This window comes from Cherax quadricarinatus, chromosome 45 (genome assembly GCF_038502225.1).
Source record: "Cherax quadricarinatus isolate ZL_2023a chromosome 45, ASM3850222v1, whole genome shotgun sequence".
Lineage (NCBI taxonomy): Eukaryota > Metazoa > Arthropoda > Malacostraca > Decapoda > Parastacidae > Cherax > Cherax quadricarinatus.
Genome location: NC_091336.1, coordinates 4,043,284 through 4,063,074, shown reverse-complemented (window position 1 = coordinate 4,063,074; position 19,791 = coordinate 4,043,284). Strand labels below are relative to the sequence as shown.

At 38.1% G+C, this 19,791-nt stretch overlaps 1 protein-coding gene across 3 annotated transcripts in view; it reads left to right on the top strand.

Moving 5' to 3' along the window:
• Nucleotides 1–19,791, top strand: part of LOC128694795 (anoctamin-4-like) — a 255,375-nt gene that overhangs the window by 134,373 nt on the left and 101,211 nt on the right. For all 3 annotated transcript variants that reach the window (XM_070094272.1, XM_070094271.1, XM_070094273.1), the window contains one exon: nucleotides 13,844–14,013. In XM_070094272.1, the coding sequence (XP_069950373.1) occupies nucleotides 13,844–14,013 (170 nt within the window). The remainder of the gene's footprint in view (nucleotides 1–13,843; nucleotides 14,014–19,791) is intronic.

Here is a 19,791-nt window from a genome sequence, read left to right as displayed (position 1 = left end):
AAACCAGGCCTGACAGAACTGACAGGTTATATAAGATTAGGAATGTGTTTGTGTATCTGAAACAGAAATTCAGTACTCATTTTTATCCCTTCAGGAAGCTTGTAATTGACGAGTCTTTGATTCTGTTCAAAGGAAGACTCTCTTTCAAGCAGTACATACCAAGCAAGAGGAAACGCTTTGGTATAAAGTTGTTTGTGCTTTGTGATTGTTACAGTGGTCTGGTATTGGATATTATTGTGTACACTGGAAGTTATACATTGCAAAATACCAGGAAGTTATTGGGCATCTCAGGTGATGTGGTTCGAACAATGATAGAACCATACCTTGGTAAGGGGCATATATTATATACAGATAACTGGTACACAAGCCCCTCACTCAGTGATTTTTTGCGAGTGAACATGACAGATGTGTGTGGCACAGTGCGTGCAAATCGAAAACATATGCCCAGGTTTGATGCTGGCACTCGCAGAGGTGAGGTGCAGGCGTTTGCTGCCAATGACATCATGGCATTTCGGTGGCATGACAAACGAGATGTCACACTGTTGTCATCAATTCACCCTAATGAAATGGCAGACAGTGGCAGGCAGCATAGAGAGAGAAATGAACCCATTCTAAAACCTGCAGCTGTGATTGATTACACCTTCAACATGCGTTCAGTGGACAAATGTGACATGCAGATTGGGTTTGCTGATTGTGTTCGCAAGAGTTATAAGTGGTACATCAAACTGTTTTTCCATCTTCTGGACATTTCCATGCTCAATGCTTATAATATGTATAAGATGAGCACCAGAAACAAACCACAGTACGGCGAATTCTGTTTGTCTGTCATCAGACAAATAGTATTCAAGTACCAAGGAAATGCACCTGCAATTGACCGCCCACCAAATTATCAACAACTACCTGCTCGTCTGAAGCATGGTGATCACTTCCTGGTAAAACTGCCTGCTACTGCTTTGAAGAAAAAGGCTCAGAAGAGGTGTTACGTCTGTTCACATACAAAAAAACGCCCACGACAACGCAGAGACACTCGTTTTATGTGTGAGGAGTGCAAAACTCCACTGTGCATGACACCATGTTTCAAAGAGTTCCACAGGCTGCAGAACTTCTAGAAACATGTCCTGTGACTGTATATGTGTATATAAAATATAGAAAAATAGTAATAAACAACATTTCATATTGTTTGTTTGTGTAAATATTTTCTGTAAACAAAATAATGACAACAGTGTTTACGCCCTTATTGTGTAGTATTGAAAAAGAAATAACTTACAAAATACTGATCATGTTGGCCTCAGAGGCCATAAAAGTTACTCAGAAAAAGAAAAATTGAAAAAAAATTGAAAATAGTACATAAAAAAAGTAAATAGAAAAATACCGGGTGACGGCAGTCGGCGATGTTACCATATGTTGTTCAATTTTGGCAAATTTCACACCTCCATATCTCGGTAAGTATTGACGTTAAAATTTTTTTGTTTAGCCTATAATGTTTAGAAAAAAATACTCTATTTTTTCATAAGAAAAAATAATTTTTTTTTTTTTTGAAATTTGGCCGACCCTGAGAACGAGTTTCGGAGAGGGCCTGTCGACCCTCAAAGGGTTAAGAGACCATACAATAAGTGTCAGGGGCCCGAGACTGTTCAACTGCCTCCCAGCATACATAAGGGGGATTATCAACAGACCCCTGGCAGTCTTCAAGCTGGCACTGGACAAGCACCTAAAGTCGGTTCCTGACCAGCCGGGCTGTGGCTCGTACGTTGGTTTGCGTGCAGCCAGCAGCAACAGCCTGGTTGATCAGGCTCTGATCCACCAGGAGGCCTGGTCACAGACCGGGCCGTGGGGGCGTTGACCCCCGGAACTCTCTCCGGGTAAACTCCAGGTAAACAGCTGACTGATCACTGATCACACCCATATAAGAGCGTTGGTAAAACTATACTCTCATACATTCCCTTCTTTGCCTCCAAGGACAAAGTTCTTTGTCTCCACAGACTCCTAAGTGCACCACTCACCCTTTTCCCCCTCATCAATTCTATGACTCACCTCATCTTTCATAGACCCATCCGCTGACATGTCCACTCCCAAATATCTGAATACATTCACCTCTTCCATACTCTCTCCCTCCAATCTGATATCCAATCTTTCATCACCTAATCTTTTTGTTATCCTCATAACCTTACTCTTTCCTGTATTCACTTTTAATTTTCTTCTTTTGCATACCCTACCAAATTCATCCACCAATCTCTGCAACTTCTCTTCAGAATCTCCCAAGAGCACAGTGTCATCAGCAAAGAGCAACTGTGACAACTCCCACTTTATGTGTGATTCTTAATCTTTTAACTCCACGCCTCTTGCCAAGACCCTCGCATTTACTTCTCTTACAACCCCATCTATAAATATATTAAACAACCATGGTGACATCACACATCCTTGTCTAAGGCCTACTTTTACTGGGAAATAATTTCCCTCTTTCTTACATACTCTAACTTGAGCCTCACTATCCTCGTAAAAACTCTTCACTGCTTTCAGTAACCTACCTCCTACACCATACACTTGCAACATCTGCCACATTGCCCCCTATTCACCCTGTCATACGCCTTTTCCAAATCCATAAATGCCACAAAGACCTCTTTAGCCTTATCTAAATACTATTCACTTATGTGTTTTCACTGTAAACACCTGGTCCACACACCCCCTACCTTTCCTAAAGCCTCCTTGTTCATCTGCTATCCTATTCTCCGTCTTACTCTTAATTCTTTCAATAATCACTCTACCATACACTTTACCAGGTATACTCAACAGACTTATTCTCCTATAATTTTTGCACTCTCTTTTGTCCCCTTTGCCTTTATACAGAGGAACTATACATGCTCTCTGCCAATCCCTATGGAACCTTACCTTCTTCCATACATTTATTAAATAATTTCACCAACCACTCCAAAACTATATCCCCACCTGCTTTTAACATTTCTGTCTTTATCCCATCAATCCCGGGTGCCTTACCCCCTTTCATTTTACCTACTGCCTCACAAACTTCCCCCACACTCACAACTGGCTCTTCCTCACTCCTACAAGATGTTATTCCTCCTTGCCCTATACATGAAATCACAGCTTCCCTATCTTCATCAACGTTTAACAATTCCTCAAAATATTCCCTTCATCTTCCCAATACCTCTAACTCTCCATTTAATAACTCTCCTCTCCTATTTTTAACTGACAAATCCATTTTTTCTCTAGGCTTCCTTAACTCGTTAATCTCACTCCAAAACTTTTTCTTATTTTCAACAAAATTTGTTGATAACATCTCACCCACTCTCTCATTTGCTCTCTTTTTACATTGCTTCACCACTCTCTTAACCTCTCTCTTTTTCTCCATATACTCTTCCCTCCTTGCATCACTTCTACTTTGTAAAAACTTCTCATATGCTAACTTTTTCTCCCTTACTACTCTCTTTACATCATCATTCCACCAATCGCTCTTCTTCCCTCCCGCACCCACTTTCCTGTAATCACAAACTTCTGCTGAACACTCCAACACTACATTTTTAAACCTACCCCATACCTCTTCGACCCCATTGCCTATGCTCTCATTAGCCCATCTATCCTTCAGTAGCTGTTTATATCTTACCCTAACTGCCTCCTCTTTTAGTTTATAAACCTTCACCTCTCTCTTCCCTGATACTTCTATTCTCCTTGTATCCCATCTACCTTTTACTCTCAGTGTAGCTACAACTAGAAAGTGATCTGATATATCTGTGGCCCCTCTATAAACATGTACATCCTGAAGTCTACTCAACAGTCTTTTATCTACCAATACAATATTGTGGGGTGTATTTATCATCTTTATATGTTATGTATCGTGTTTATTATATAATTTTTAAAATAATGTAATGGATGGATTAATGAAACTGTGTATATTAACATAATACTATACGACATTTAATGAGACTCGGAGATTATTATGATTATTATTATTACAGTGGTCCCTCGTTTATCATAATTAATTCGTTTCTGGATGTGTTACTGTTATCGAAATTTATGATTTTCGAATCAATTTTCCCCATGAGAAATAATGTAAATACTACAATTAATCCATTCCTGACACCCAGAAGTACTAAAACAAAACAAAATTTTATTTTTATTATTTTTATTATCACACTGGCCGATTCCCACCAAGGCAGGGTGGCCCGAAAAAGAAAAACTTTCACCATCATTCACTCCATCACTGTCTTGCCAGAAGGGTGCTTTACACTACAGTTTTTAAACTGCAACATTAACACCCCTCCTTCAGAGTGCAGGCACTGTACTTCCCATCTCCAGGACTCAAGTCCGGCCTGCCGGTTTCCCTGAACCCCTTTATAAATGTTACTTTGCTCACACTCCAACTGATTTTAATGTGTACCTGCATGCCAGCACAGTATGTAAGTTTATTTAGGTACAGGTATACATAAGTATAATTATCAGAGTATTTATAAAATATGAAATAACTTTTAAAAACTCTTGAAATTTTGGAGTTTCCAGATATAATGGAGAGACTTAGTGCTTATGGATCTCACATAGAATGTAAACAAACCGAGTGGGCGCGGTGACCGTATTAGAAAGTCAGGTGGGGGGAGCCATATAGCGAGTTTTGGTCATAATTTGAAATGACCGTATTAGTGGAACACCGTAAAGCGGGACCCTACTGTATTAACTAGGTATAAGCTAATAAGATAAAATTATAATACTATGTAGCACCAGTTTATGACTTGTAAACACACTAAAGCTAAATTAAGTTCTTTACAATAGATAGTAGAATAATATATGCACAGTTCTTAATTAAAGACTATATGATTATAAGATGGTCAACAACAGTTATTTATAAACTTTTTTTAGGTGAGTATATTTGGTACTACAGATATGAATTAAGTAAATTGAAATGATAAGCATTATAATTTTTATTTATTTATTATCACACTGGCCAATTCCCACCAAGGCAGGGTGGCCCGAAAAAGAAAAACTTTCACCATCATTCACTCCATCACTGTCTTGCCAGAAGGGTGCTTTACACTACAGTTTTTAAACTGCAACATTAACACCCCTCCTTCAGAGTGCAGGCACTGTACTTCCCATCTCCAGGACTCAAGTCCGGCCTGCCGGTTTCCCTGAACCCCTTCATAGATGTTACTTTGCTCACACTCCAACAGCACGTCAAGTATTAACCCTTTCAGGGTCCAAGGCCAAAATCTGAAGTGGTGCTCCAGTGTCCAAGAAATTTTGAAAAAAAAAAAAAAAAAATTTTTCTTACAGAATTAAAGAGCATATTTTTGTGAAGGTAATAAGACAAAAAAAAAATATGATCAGTACTTACCGAGATACAGTGCCAAGAAGTTTGTCAAAAATGATGTGGTGGCGGCAACATCGACGAATTCCACATACGCGCATTACATTATTTTGTGGTTTTAGTTGTTTTTTCTTTTCTTTTCCAATTTTTTTCTATTCCTACTAACATTTGGGGCCTGAGAGACCAATACTGTATATAATGTATATATATAAACTCAATGTATTGAACACAATAACCGCACTAAAGTTATTATCATATTATTGTTTACCACTGTTGTTTATTACAATAAACATGCACAAATATTGTATAATACTAATGTTCTATCATATATTTACATATTTACAATCACTGGACATGGTTTTAGAACTGCTGGAGCTTGTGGAACTCTTTGAAACAAGGCACCATGCACAGAGGCACCTTACATTCCTCACACATAAACCGAGTGTCTTTGCGTCTTTGTTGCCGTCGTTTTGTTTGTGCACAGACAGTGCATCTCTTCTGAGCAAATTTCTTCTTAGTTGAAGGAAGCTGTATTATGAAATGATCACCTTCTCTCCTCAAACGCTTGGGTATATCCTGAGGAATTCGAGGACCATGTTGTATAGCAGGTGTTGTTACCTGGTACTTCATTATGAGTTGTCTGACAACAGACAAACAAAATTCACCATACGGTGGTCTGTTGCCAGTCTTTATTTGGTACATATTATATGCATTGAGCATTGAAATGTCCATGAGATGGAAGAAAAGTTTCATGTACCACTTGTAACTCTTACGAACACAGTCAACAAAACCAATCTGCATGTCACACTTGTCAACCAAGCGCATGTTTTGTGTATAATCAATCACTGACACTGGTTTTCGAATACGTTCATTAGTCACTCAATCAACTTTGCCACTGTCTTGCATTTCATTACGGTGAATGGTTGTCAACAATGTGACATCTTGTTTGTCATGCCACAGTAATGCCATGATGTCATTGGCAGTAAACACCTGCACGTCATCACCACGAGCACCTGCGTTGAGCCTGGGCATATGTTTACGATTAGAACGCACTGTGCCACACACATCTGTCTTGTTCACTCGCATGAAATCACTGAGTAATGGGCTTGTGTACCAGTTATCGGTATATAATGTATACCCCTTACCAAGATAAGGTGCCATCATGTTTCTCACTACGTCACCTGAGATACCCAATAACATCTTGGTATCTTTCAATGTTTTACTACCCGTGTATACAACAATATCCAACACCAGGCCACTGTCACAATCACAGAGTACAAACAGTTTTATACTAAAGCGTTTCCTCTTGCTCGGTATATACTGCTTGAATGACAGTCTACCTTTGAACAAAATCAAAGACTCGTCAATTACAAGATTCTTGAATGGATAAAAGTATATGCTGAACTTTTGTTTGAGATACATGAAAACATTTCTAATCTTGTATAACCTGTCACTTCTGTCAGGCCTGGTTTTGTCAGAGAAGTGCAACATACGTAAGAGTAAGATAAACCTGTTCACTGGTATGATTTCACTGAAGACCAGGGTAGAAATTAGCCGATCTGTGGACCAGTATGCTTTTATATTATGCTTATAGACGTGAGGCATAAGCATTATTGTTGCAAAAAGCAAATACATTTCTGCAACAGTTGTCTCTTTCCACCTGTGTAGTCTTGACTGTGGTGATAAGATCGTATTTGCCATGGTGTACTCAATAATTTCCATCAATGGCTGGTCAAAGAATAATTCAAAGAATTCCAGTTCATTGGCCGTTGTTCCAAGGGGACAAGTAGGTAGAATTCCACTTTGAGAATCATCAAAGTGGTGAGGCTTGGGAACAAAATTGGGATTTTGCTGCCAATCCCACATACGGTTTGCTGGTTGATACTGGACATCATAGGCTGTTGTGCGGGTGGTTGTGGTTGTGGTGAGCTGGTGGCTGGCGCTCCGCTTTGTCCTTGAACTGACGAGTCAGCAGCATGGGTCCCAGCATGACCTCATGAGTCACGCATGGCGGTGCCACTACCATCACCACTAACACCATCCACTGATGCCTGTGGTCTATCCATGCCAAGTGTAGCCACATCATCCTCACTATCACTACCTAAAACTGGTGTTGGGCCACGGGATGTACTCCGGGATGTACTCCGGGATGTACTCCGTCCCCTGGGCACTGCATAGGGTACACTACCCGAGCACATGCGGCGGCGAACATACCGACGCTTCTCTGGTGAATATGATTCCTCACTATCACTACTCGATTGATCGTCGAGCGCAATAAAATCACAGTCCACGTCACTATCATCATCATTACTGAAGTCAGAGGCCTGGCCATGCGAAAATATAAGTTTTCTCTTGCGATGAGGAACAACTGACCGTGAGTCACGAGTGCCCACACCAGAGGTAGAAGGTTGAGGATCGTCAGGGTTTTCTGCACTATTATCGATATCCTGGTCATTCTTTTCGGTCACTAACTGATCAAAGCCATAGAATTCATCTTCATTTCCACTTCCATCAGTGTCAGAACTATCAGATAGGAAGAGGAGAGTCTCAATTTTCCGGGGAGTGAGAGCTGACTTGCGACGAGGCATGGTGAACAAGGGTAACTGAGCCGGCGTTCCCACAATGCTATGCGGGCGCCTAGATTTTTTGTTTATGGCGCACACCCACCACGCAGACCCGTTCTCTCACATGTAGGCCTATGAGCATTTTTGCGCTAAATTTGACGGCGCTAGAATTTTGGCATTGATCTACGGTTTGGACATTTAACGTAAAGCCGTTGATCTATGGGACGGACCCTGAAAGGGTTAATAACTATGTCTCCATTCACTCCTATCAAACACGCTCACGCATGCCCGCTGGAAGTCCAAGCCCCTCGCACACAAAACCTCCTTTACCCCCTCCCTCCAACCTTTCCTAGGCCAACCCCTACCCCGCCTTCCTTCCACTACAGACTGATACACTCTTGAAGTCACTCTGTTTCGCTCCATTCTCTCTAAATGTCCGAACCACCTCAACAACCCTTCCTCAGCCCTCTGGGCAACAGTTTTGGTAATCCCGCACCTCCTCCTAACTTCCAAACTACGAATTCTCTGCATTATATTCACACCACACATTGCCCTCAGACATGACATCTCCACTGCCTCCAGCCTTCTCGCTGCAACATTCATCATACATACATTCCCCTCTTTGCCTCCAAGGACAAAGTTCTTTGTCTCCACAGACTCCTAAATGCACCACTCACCCTTTTCCCCTCATCAATTCTATGATTCACCTCATCTTTCATAGACCCATCCGCTGACACGTCCACTCTCAAATATCTGAATACATTCACCTCCTCCATACTCTCTCCCTCCAGTCTGATATCCAATCTTTCATCACCTAATGTTTTTGTTATCCTCATTACCTTACTCTTTCCTGTATTCACTTTTAATTTTCTTCTTTTGCACATCCTACCAAATTCATCCACCAATCTCTGCAGCTTCTCTTCAGAATCTCCCAAGAGCACAGTGTCATCAGCAAAGAGCAACTGTGACAACTCCCACTTTATGTGTGATTCTTTATCTTTTAACTCCATGCCTCTTGCCAAGACCCTCGCATTTACTTCTCATACAACCCCATCTATAAATATATTAAACAACCACGGTGACATCACACATCCTTGTCTAAGGCCTACTTTTACTGGGAAATAATTTCCCTCTTTCCTACATACTCTTAACTTGAGCCTCACTATCCTCGTAAAAACTCTTCACTGCTTTCAGTAACCTACCTCCTACACCATACACCTGCAACATCTGCCACATTGCCCCCCTATCCACCCTGTCATACGCCTTTTCCAAGTCCATAAATGCCACAAAGACCTCTTTAGCCTTATCTAAATACTGTTCACTTATATGTTTCACTTTAAACACCTGGTCCACACATCCCCTACCTCTCCTAAAGCCTCCTTGTTCATCTGCTATCCTATTCTCCGTCTTACTCTTAATTCTTTCAATAATAACTCTACCATACACTTTACCAGGTATACTCAACAGACTTATCCCCCTATAATTTTTGCACTCTCTTTTGTCCCCTTTGCCTTTATACAAAGGAACTATGCATGCTCTCTGCCAATCCCTAGGTACCTTACCCTCTTCCATACATTTATTAATTGCACCAACCACTCCAAAACTATATCCCCACCTGCTTTTAACATTTCTATCTTTATCCCATCAATCCCGGCTGCCTTACCCCCTTTCATTTTACCTACTGCCTCACAAACTTCCCCCACACTCACAACTGGCTCTTCCTCACTCCTACAAGATGTTATTCCTCCTTGCCCTATACACGAAATCACAGCTTCCCTATCTTCATCAACATTTAACAATTCCTCAAAATATTCCCTCCATCTTCCCAATACCTCCAACTCTCCATTTAATAACTCTCCTCTCCTATTTTTAACTGACAAATCCATCTGTTCTCTAGGCTTCCTTAACTTGTTAATCTCACTCCAAAACTTTTTCTTATTTTCAACAAAATTTGTTGATAACATCTCACCCACTCTCTCATTTGCTCTCTTTTTACATTGCTTCACCACTCTCTTAACCTCTCTCTTTTTCTCCATATACTCTTCCCTCCTTGCATCACTTCTACTTTGTAAAAACTTCTCATATACTAACTTTTTCTCCCTTACTACTCTCTTTACATCATCATTCCACCAATCGCTCCTCTTCCCTCCCGCACCCACTTTCCTGTAATCACAAACTTCTGCTGAACACTCTAACACTACATTTTTAAACCTACCCCATACCTCTTCGATCCCATTGCCTATGCTCTCATTAGCCCATCTATCCTCCAATAGCTGTTTATATCTTACCCTAACTGCCTCCTCTTTTAGTTTATAAACCTTCACCTCCCTCTTCCCTGATGCTTTTATTCTCCTTGTATCCCATCTACCTTTTACTCTCAGTGTAGCTACAACTAGAAAGTGATCTGATATATCTGTGGCCCCTCTATAAACATGTACATCCTGAAGTCTACTCAACAGTCTTTTATCTACCAATACATAATCCAACAAACTACTGTCATTTTGCCCTACATCATATCTTGTATACTTATTTATCCTCTTTTTCTTAAAATATGTATTACCTATAACTAAACCCCTTTCTATACAAAGTTCAATCAAAGGGCTCCCATTATCATTTACACCTGGCACCCCAAACTTACCTACCACACCCTCTCTAAAAGTTTCTCCTACTTTAGCATTCAGGTCCCCTACCACAATTACTCTCTCATTTGGTTGAAAAGCTCCTATACATTCACTTAACATCTCCCAAAATCTCTCTCTCTCCTCTACATTCCTCTCTTCTCCAGGTGCATACACGCTTATGTTGACCCACTTTTCGTATCCAACCTTTACTTTAATCCACATAATTCTTGCATTTACACATTCATATTCTCTTTTCTCCTTCCATAACTGATCCTTCAATATTACTGCTACCCCTTCCTTTGCTCTAACTCTCTCAGATACTCCAGATTTAATCCCATTTATTTCCCCCCACCGAAACTCCCCTACCCCCTTCAGCTTTGTTTCGCTTAGGGCCAGGACATCCAACTTCTTTTCATTCATAACATCAGCAATCATCTGTTTCTTGTCATCCGCACTACATCCATGCACATTCAAGCATCCCAGTTTTATAAAGTTTTTCTTCTTCTCTTTTTTAGTAAATGTCTACAGGAGAAGGGGTTACTAGCCCATTGCTCCCGGCATTTTAGTCGCCTCATACGACACGCATGGCTTACGGAGGAAAGATTCTTTTCCACTTCCCCATGGACAATAGAAGAAATAAAGAAGAACAAGAGCTATTTAGAAAAAGGAAAAAAACCTAGATGTATGTACAGTGGACTCCCGGTTAACGATATTTTTTCACTCCAGAAGTATGTTCAGGTGCCAGTACTGACCGAATTTGTTCCCATAAGAAATATTGTGAAGTAGATTAGTCCATTTCAGACCCCCAAACATACACGTACAAACGCACTTACATAAATACACGTACATAATTGGTCGCATTTGGAGGTAATCGTTATGCGGGGGTCCACTGTATATATATATATGCATGTGCGTGTCTGTGAAGTGTGACCAAAGTGTAAGTAGGAGTAGCAAGATATCCCTGTTATCTAGCGTGTTTATGAGACAGAAAAAGAAACCAGCAATCCTACCATCATGCAAAACAGTTACAGGTTTCTGTTTCACAGTCATCTGGCAGGACAGTAGTACTTCCCTGGGTGGTTGCTGTCTACCAACCTTTATGTGGCAATTCAGTATGAATAATTTCTATATACAGTAGGGTCCTGCTTTATGGCATTCCACTAATATAGACATTTCAAATTATGACCAAAAGTCTATATATGGCTCCTCCACCTGACTTTCTAATACGGTCACCATACCCCACCTGATTTGTTTACATCCTCCATGAGCTCCATGAGCACCACATCTTTTCTCTGTGTCTGGAAACTTTACAAAATTTCAAGTGTTTTAAGGTTTTTTCAAGTTTTATATATACATACTCTTATAATTGTACTTGTGTGTACCTGTACCTAAATCAACTTGCATGCTGTGCTGGCATGCAGGTACACATTCAAATCACTAAGACTGTCTTATTAATCTCGAAGACGCCATATTAATAATAATAATATGCAATAGTCACCCTGAGGCGCATTGAATGTCGTATATTACATTAATATAAACATTTTCATTAATCCATCTATGATGTATTTTCAGAATTATATAAACATGCTACATAACATATAAACATGATAAATACACCCCACAGTAGAATAAAGTAACATGAATATGAGATACTGGGTGTAGATGAATGTGTATGAACCAAAACCAGATGTGTTTGTCTGCTTGTTTACATTCTCCTCGTCTCTCTCCTCTCTCATTTACTCATTCTCTCTTGTTTATTCGTTTTACTTCATTTACTCACCTCTCACCTTACATTAAGGCTACACATATTTTAAGGTAAGTATTAAGTGTACTGTGTGCATATTTTACTTTTTATTGTTTTAATGCCTAGTTCTATTGCTAACTTAATAGTATATGTTAGTGGAAGCTTGTTATCTGACATTTATATGCATTTATAACTGGAAAAATGGCATTCTGCTTTCTGGCGGTAGCCTGGAACCTAACCTGCCACATAAGTGGGGCCCTACTGTATAATAAAGTAATTTTGATTACAGTGGCAGGGGAACAGTTTACTAAGCTAGCAGTCTGATATTCAATTGACAGAATAAAGTGTTTATGCTTGTTACATGTTAAAACATTGCATAAAATTCCATTACATATTAAAACATTGCATAAAATGTTTTTGAAGCTATTGAGAAATAGCTTTTTGGATCCTTCCTATAGGGTGTTCCAAATTTTGGCTGCTTTGATTTGCATGGAGTTCTTACTCACATTAAGTCAAACACATGAAATATCAGAGATATTTATTTCTACCATTGTATCTATGATCTATTGCAGCTCTAGGCATTGTTTTGCTTCAGGGTTAATATTTGTATAGTGTGTTTATATGTAATATGCACAGTAGTTTGTGTGGTGGTGTGTGTTCTTTTTCAATTTAATAATTTATACAGGAGAATGGGTTATTAGCCCCTTGCTCCTGGCATTTTAGTCACCTCATATGATACTGTGGCTTACAGAGGAAGAATTCTGTTCTACTCACCCATGAAGAATTAGATTTTTGTTGGGCAATATTGGGAGTCCTAATGGTGGGAAATATTGTTCAGAGAGTCATCTTAACCATGAAGTTAGTGCTTCGGGCAAGAGAGTGATTGAACAGATGATGGTAAATGCTTTTTCCTTTTTATTAGGTCACCATGCCTTGATGGAAAATGACTGGTGTTAAAAAAAAAATTTTGTTGGAGTAATAAGAATATGGCAAATAAAAACTTTTGGAATATCACACACATTTGTTGCATTATAAAAGCAACAAAGAGGAAAGGAATATAAATAAAAAAATATATAACTGTGCAATACATAACTTTAGACCTGTCTTTAAAGACAGTCACAGTAAATTGCTTTTTATATTTTCCAAAAAATACATTTTGGGTTTGTTGCTTTTGGCAAAAGATAGGTGAAATTCTACCTGTATGTTATGGTCAAAATTAGCCTTTCCTCCAAAAGTTTTTAAATTTGAGGCAGTGACTTAGTGATGGCATCTTGCCTCTCCTAACAGTTAAGAAAATGTTAAGAATTTTATTGGATAATTTATTTTTTATAATGTTCTTTTTTGCTCAGTTCTTGAAACCATATGCTCCTAGGTACAATAGATTATCAATTTTCCAGTGATTGGTTATTCAATTTACAACATTATCCAGCAGTCTTGTTCAGTCTCTCATGTAATTTGATAATGTTAAAATGAATGTGCAAAACCCTGTGATCATCCATTGTTGCTGAAAACTTTGGTTTACCTTCTTCTCAAAGGTGCCAGATAATCAGTGATCTGCATGTCATTGAGTAACTTTGTAACCTATACTATATTTCCTTAGGGTCGGTTCTTCTATCACCCAGGCGATCTAGAAGCACGCACTAATACGTTGTTGAAGCTGCGTTATGATATGTGTGACCCTGCTGGATGTCTTTTTGAGCTATTTGTCCAACTGGCCATCATCATGGTTGGGAAGCAGATTTTCAACAATGCCCTAGAAATTTTATATCCGTGAGTTTAAAGAATTTTTTCTCAATTTTTATATTTGACATTTAGATAATTAGGTACAATATAACCATACCATGGGACACACAGCAGTTATTGTGAGGGTGTATTAGAGGAACTTATGTATGCATTGATAATAGCATGGTTTAAGCATAAAACCAAAACTGAGTTAGATTATCACTAAGGATACGGTGCCAGAGGCATTCATTATCTGGCTAATTAATTATTAATAAACCTATTGCAGTAATGTCTTGTATATGTGACACATTTGCAATTCTCTGAAATGAAAATAAATTCTGATCAATTAAAGTTCAGGACTTTTCAAGGTGTAAAAATTTTTGGCTTCAGTTTGGAAGATCTAATTTAAAACTTTAACTAAGAGGGATTGCTTTAAAAATAGCTCAGAATGATCCTCAGAATTCTGAATAGCAACCAAAATTCCTCATTATAGTTTTGAAAATCTAAGCTATTTTGAATTTGTTAAATAAGAGTGAATGGTTTCTAAATTTTTAATGTAGAATATTTTTCAATATTTAGGAATTTTCTGCTTTCAGAAGAGTGCAGAAAGTCAATTTGTAAAATCTAAGTTTTGCCCGAATGAAAGGTATTACACTTCTATACTGCATGAGGAATTTTGCATAATTTCTACATCCCTGCACATTCATTATTTCAATAGACATTGTGGTATGAATCATTTTATATCTTTAATATCTTACCCCTGAGAATTTCTTTGTCTTGAATAAACACATGAACTCAAAAACATTGCCCAAAGAATTCCACGTGAAGGTTGCCTCCTACTTGGCCCTCAGAAATAAAATTTACCTATATGTAAATAATTACTGCATCATATAATATGCAAATGAGGAAGTAGATGGGAAGAAATTATTTTAGTTGTTAACCACAAATACAACAGACAATTAAAAATTGGGACAACAGAAATTTATTTATTTATTTATTTATTTTATGTCTTTGCAAATAGTCAATAGTTCTTTGTAATACTCACTTGTGCTTTATAGTAATCTGACATTAAAGATCACCGATTTCATTGTTAGTTCATCTTAAGTTAATTTTAAGCAGCCCGTAATATGCATAGGTGTTTGCATACTGCTCTTTTCTGTAACCTCTGTATGTGTGCACAAATTTTTAAATAAATAAATAAATAAATAAATAAAGAGAGCCTCTATTATGCCTAGGCATTATGGGCTGACTTAACATAATTGGCTTACAGACTACTTAACACTAAGGATTGTATCATAGCTGTACAGTAGGATAGTAATTATTTCATAGTTGTACAGTAGATTATTAATTATAAGTGAATCTAATTTGTATAAGACAAAAGATATATTCATATATTCAAAAATGTTTTTTATGAAAACAATGATTCAATTATATTCCTGTCAACAATGGATAAAATGTTCAAGGTAATTGTTCAAGTTATGATGTGGGAGTACATAAGTGAGTATATGTGTACTGAATATTTAGCATTTAATCGAGAAGAGTCTTAAATTGATTTTCAGACCGGGTTACTTTAACATCTTCTGGTAATGAATTCCATATTTTGGGGCCCTTTATGTGCATAGAGTTTTTACACAGTGTGATATGGACACGAGGTACATCAAAAGGAGATCTGTGTCTTGTGTTATGGTCATGTGTCCTGTTAAGGTTAATGAGGAGAAGTTTGAGTGGAGGGTTTATATTTGCATGTATTGTTCTGTGTATGTAGTAGGCACATGAATAAGTATAGATGTTCTTAATGGTGAGCAGATTCAGACTTCTGAAAATTGGTGGAGTATGCTGGTGGGAGTGGGAATTTGTTATCATTCTTACTGCTGCCTTTTGCTGGGTTATTAGAGGTCTTAGGTGATTGGATGCTGTTGATCCCCATGCACAAATTCCATATGTAAGATAAGGGTATATGAGTGAATCGTACAGTGCCAGGAGAGCTGATTGTGGAACGTAGTACCGTATCTTTGATAGTATGCCTACAGTCTTGGAGATTTTCTTGGTGATTTCTTGTATATGTGTCTGGAACTTAAAGCTACTGTCAAGGTGGATACCTGGGAATTTTCCCTCTGTAAGCCTTGTGACCGATGATCCATTTAGTGTTATCTTAATTGGATCATTTGCAGCTTTGTTTCCAAACTGAATGAAATAGGTTTTATCAGTATTCAGGGTAAGTTTATTAGTCATCATCCAGGCAGATATTTTCTGCAATTCGGCATTGACTGTGTTTGCTAGTATGACTGTGTTTGGGTGGGAGAAGACGTATGTAGTGTCATCTGCAAATACACCTACCATCCGACTTACGACCGAGTTCGGCTCCGAGAAACCGGTCGTAAGTCGAAATGGTCGTAAGACGAACTTTACTACTGAATATCAACAAAACATTTTTGTAATGACTTTATTTTATTGTTTTATTTTGGTATTTCATGTTTTACTTTACTTTTTATGTTGTTAGTACTGTATTTTATACTGTAAGGTTTAGGATAAACACTGTGTACAACACAAATAGTTGTTTATTTCCCAGAAATTTGGCATAAAAAACACGGTCGTAAGTCGAATGGTCGTAAGTCGAGCAGGTCGTAAGTCGGATGGTAGGTGTAATATGGGTTTGAGTAGCTGTGATGCATTCGGTAGATCATTGATGTAGATGAGAAAGAGGAGTGGTCCAAGGACACTTCCTTGCGGGACTCCTACTGTGATTGGTTGGGTGGAAGAGTTTGCACCATTTACATATACATATTGAGTTCTCTTACTAAGGTATGATTTTAGGTAGTTGAGGGAGTGGCCTCTGATACCATAGTGCATTAGTTTGGAGAACAGCAGTTCATGGTCGACTGTATCAAAAGCTTTACGTAAACCAATGAAAATGCCCAGCGGGACTTCTTTCTTTTCGAGTGCGGTATATATTAGTTCTAGCATGTGTATGATAGCATCATTTGTGCTTTTATTATTCCTGAACCCAAACTGACAAGGGTTTAATATGTTGTGTGAGACGAGGTAGGAATAGATCTGTCTATGAATTAATTTTTCAAAGATTTTAGAGAGCAGTGGTAAGTTAGATATTGGTCTATAGTTATTCAGGTCAGCTTGGACACCTCCTTTGTAGATTGGAGTAACCCTCGCTATTTTGAGGATTGTTGGGAAGGTAGATGATTCAATGGATTTGTTAAAGAGTGTTGCAATAATTGGTGACAATACTTGAGAAGCTTTTTTGTACATAAAAGCAGGCAAGTTGTTTATGTCTCCTGTCTTGTTTTTAAGGGTGTTTATGATAAGCGTAACTTCTGTAGGGTTGGTTGGAGCTAGGAATAGTGTATTTGGGTAGGTACCTATGAGGTAGTCTCATGGACGGGTGTTTGGGTTTGGTATTTTGTTCGCTAGATTTTTTCCTATGGTGGAGAAGAAAACATTGAGTCTATTTGCTGTTTCAGTTGGTGTGAGTATGGGTTCATCCGATTTTGTTAGTTCAATTGTTTTTTTTATGGATAACTTTTTAGTACCAAGAATTTCAGATAGAGTTTTCCAGGTTTTTTTCATATCACCTTTGATGTTATGTAATCCATTTTCATAATACAATTTTTTAGATCTTCTTATCAGGTTGGTAAGAGCTGACGAGTAACGTTTAGACTGTTCTCTAGTTATTTAACCCTTTCAGGGTCTGTCCCGTAGATCTACGGCTTTACGTTCAGGGTCCAAACCGTAGATCTACGCCATGAGCTCAGCTCACTCTGATAAACTGTGAGTGGTACATTTGGGCCTAGATATGAGAGAATACATCTATGTGGTATGTGTGCACCACATAAAACAGATCCTGCAGCACACTGTGTATAATGAGAGAAAAAAAATGAAATCATGATTTTTCGATTAAAACAGCAACTTTGCAGTGTTTTTTCGTATGTTTTTTATAGTTGTATTTGCGATTTCTTGGTCTCATTTGATAGAATGGAAGACATATTACAGAAATAGAGATGATTTTTATTGGTTTTAGCACTGGAAATGGCTTGAAACTGAGCTCAAATTAGCGGAAATGTTAAATTTTTGCCGATATTCAAGAGTAAACAAACGACCTCACACATCTAATACACGTCAGCTGGTGGGTCTAATATACATTCACAAATATGGTGATGATATTTATACAATTATTACAGTATTGCATAACAGTAAATCTTCTATTTTTTGGTGTGAATAAAAATTCATTATGTGAATAAAAAATAAAAATGGAATTTATTTGTAAAGCCTCAAAACATAACTAATGAACAGAGGAAATGTTAGTTTAGTGCCAGGAATGCCTACATTGTTCATTCTGGACCCTATTTTGAAATTGGAATATTTTGAACTTTGTGTTAAATTGGCCAAATTAACAATTTCCGATCACTTTATTTTGTAGTTAAAACAGTTGACTTGGCGATTTCTTGTGCTCAATCGATAGAATAGAAGTAATACTAGTGAAATAGCTAAGAATTTGGTTGATTGGAATAATGTAATTGGCCTAAAATGGGAGTCAAAGTCGGCAAAATCGCCGTTTCGTAAATATCGCTGACACATCAAAATTCGCGAGAGCATAATTTCGTCAATTTTCCACCAAATTTCGTACTTTTTGTTTTATTACCTTCACAAAAAGATTCTCTACGATTTCATAAGAAAAAATAACAAATTTTTTTTTTGAAAATTCTTGGACACTGGTGCGTGACTCCAGATTTGGGCCTTGGACCCTGAAAGGGTTAACCCATCCTATACTGTTTTTCATATTTGTGCTTTGTGTTAATGGATTTGAGGATGTTTGGTGGTAGCCAGGGATTATTCAGTCTCTTTGCTGTGATCTGTTTTTTTGGGCAATGTTTGTTATAGATGCTTTGGGCTTTTTTTTTAGTAATTGGACAATGTAATAGGAGACATTGGATTCATGGGAAGATGAGTACTGTATAAATAAATATAATCTACTACCTGTTTGCTATTTAGCTGTTCATTTACACTAAAAGGTCATGTTTCAACTAATATAAATGTGTTTTAATTTTTACCATTTTTCAAAATTTAAGGCAATTTTTCATTTATACTGTTTTTACAGAAAGCTTCAAAATAGTATGGGCCATGTAGTACTGTAAAGTTTGATGGATATTCATAGGGCAAGGGTTTTGGAAATATATATATATTTATACATGGTAAAGTTCTTGTTTTAGTACAATACATTAGGGATGTATCGAATATATGTCTCCGCAGAACATCCGCACAATTTCTTACATCCACAGCCTCATTTTTTCTAAATGAGACATCCACATCCGCATCTGCAGTCACTATTAAATATCTGCGTCTGCACTAAACAAAGAGGATGTGGCAGATATAACCTAAATTATAGAGCTTGCATGTTTATTTCCCACATACTTGTTCTTATGCTTTACAATTTTACATTGCTAGCTTCAAATCTTACAACTTAATGACCTGTGCAGAGAGAGAGAGAGAACATAAAAAGGAGGAACACTGCAGTAGGCCTGTTGGCCCATACTAGGCAGGTCCTTCGCAGTCCATCCCACTAATAGAATATTTGCCAAACCCAATTTTCAATGCTACCCAAGAAATAAGCTTTGATAATTCTATTTACTCATGCGCAACATAACATAAGAACATAAGAAAGGAGGAACACTGCAGTAGGCTGTTGGCCCATACTAGGCAGGTCCTTCACAAATCCAACCCATTAACAGAATAAACGCTACCCAAGCAATAAGCTCAGTGAAGACGTGTCTAGTGTACTCCCTGTGGACTGAACCAAGATATCCTCCATTGAGC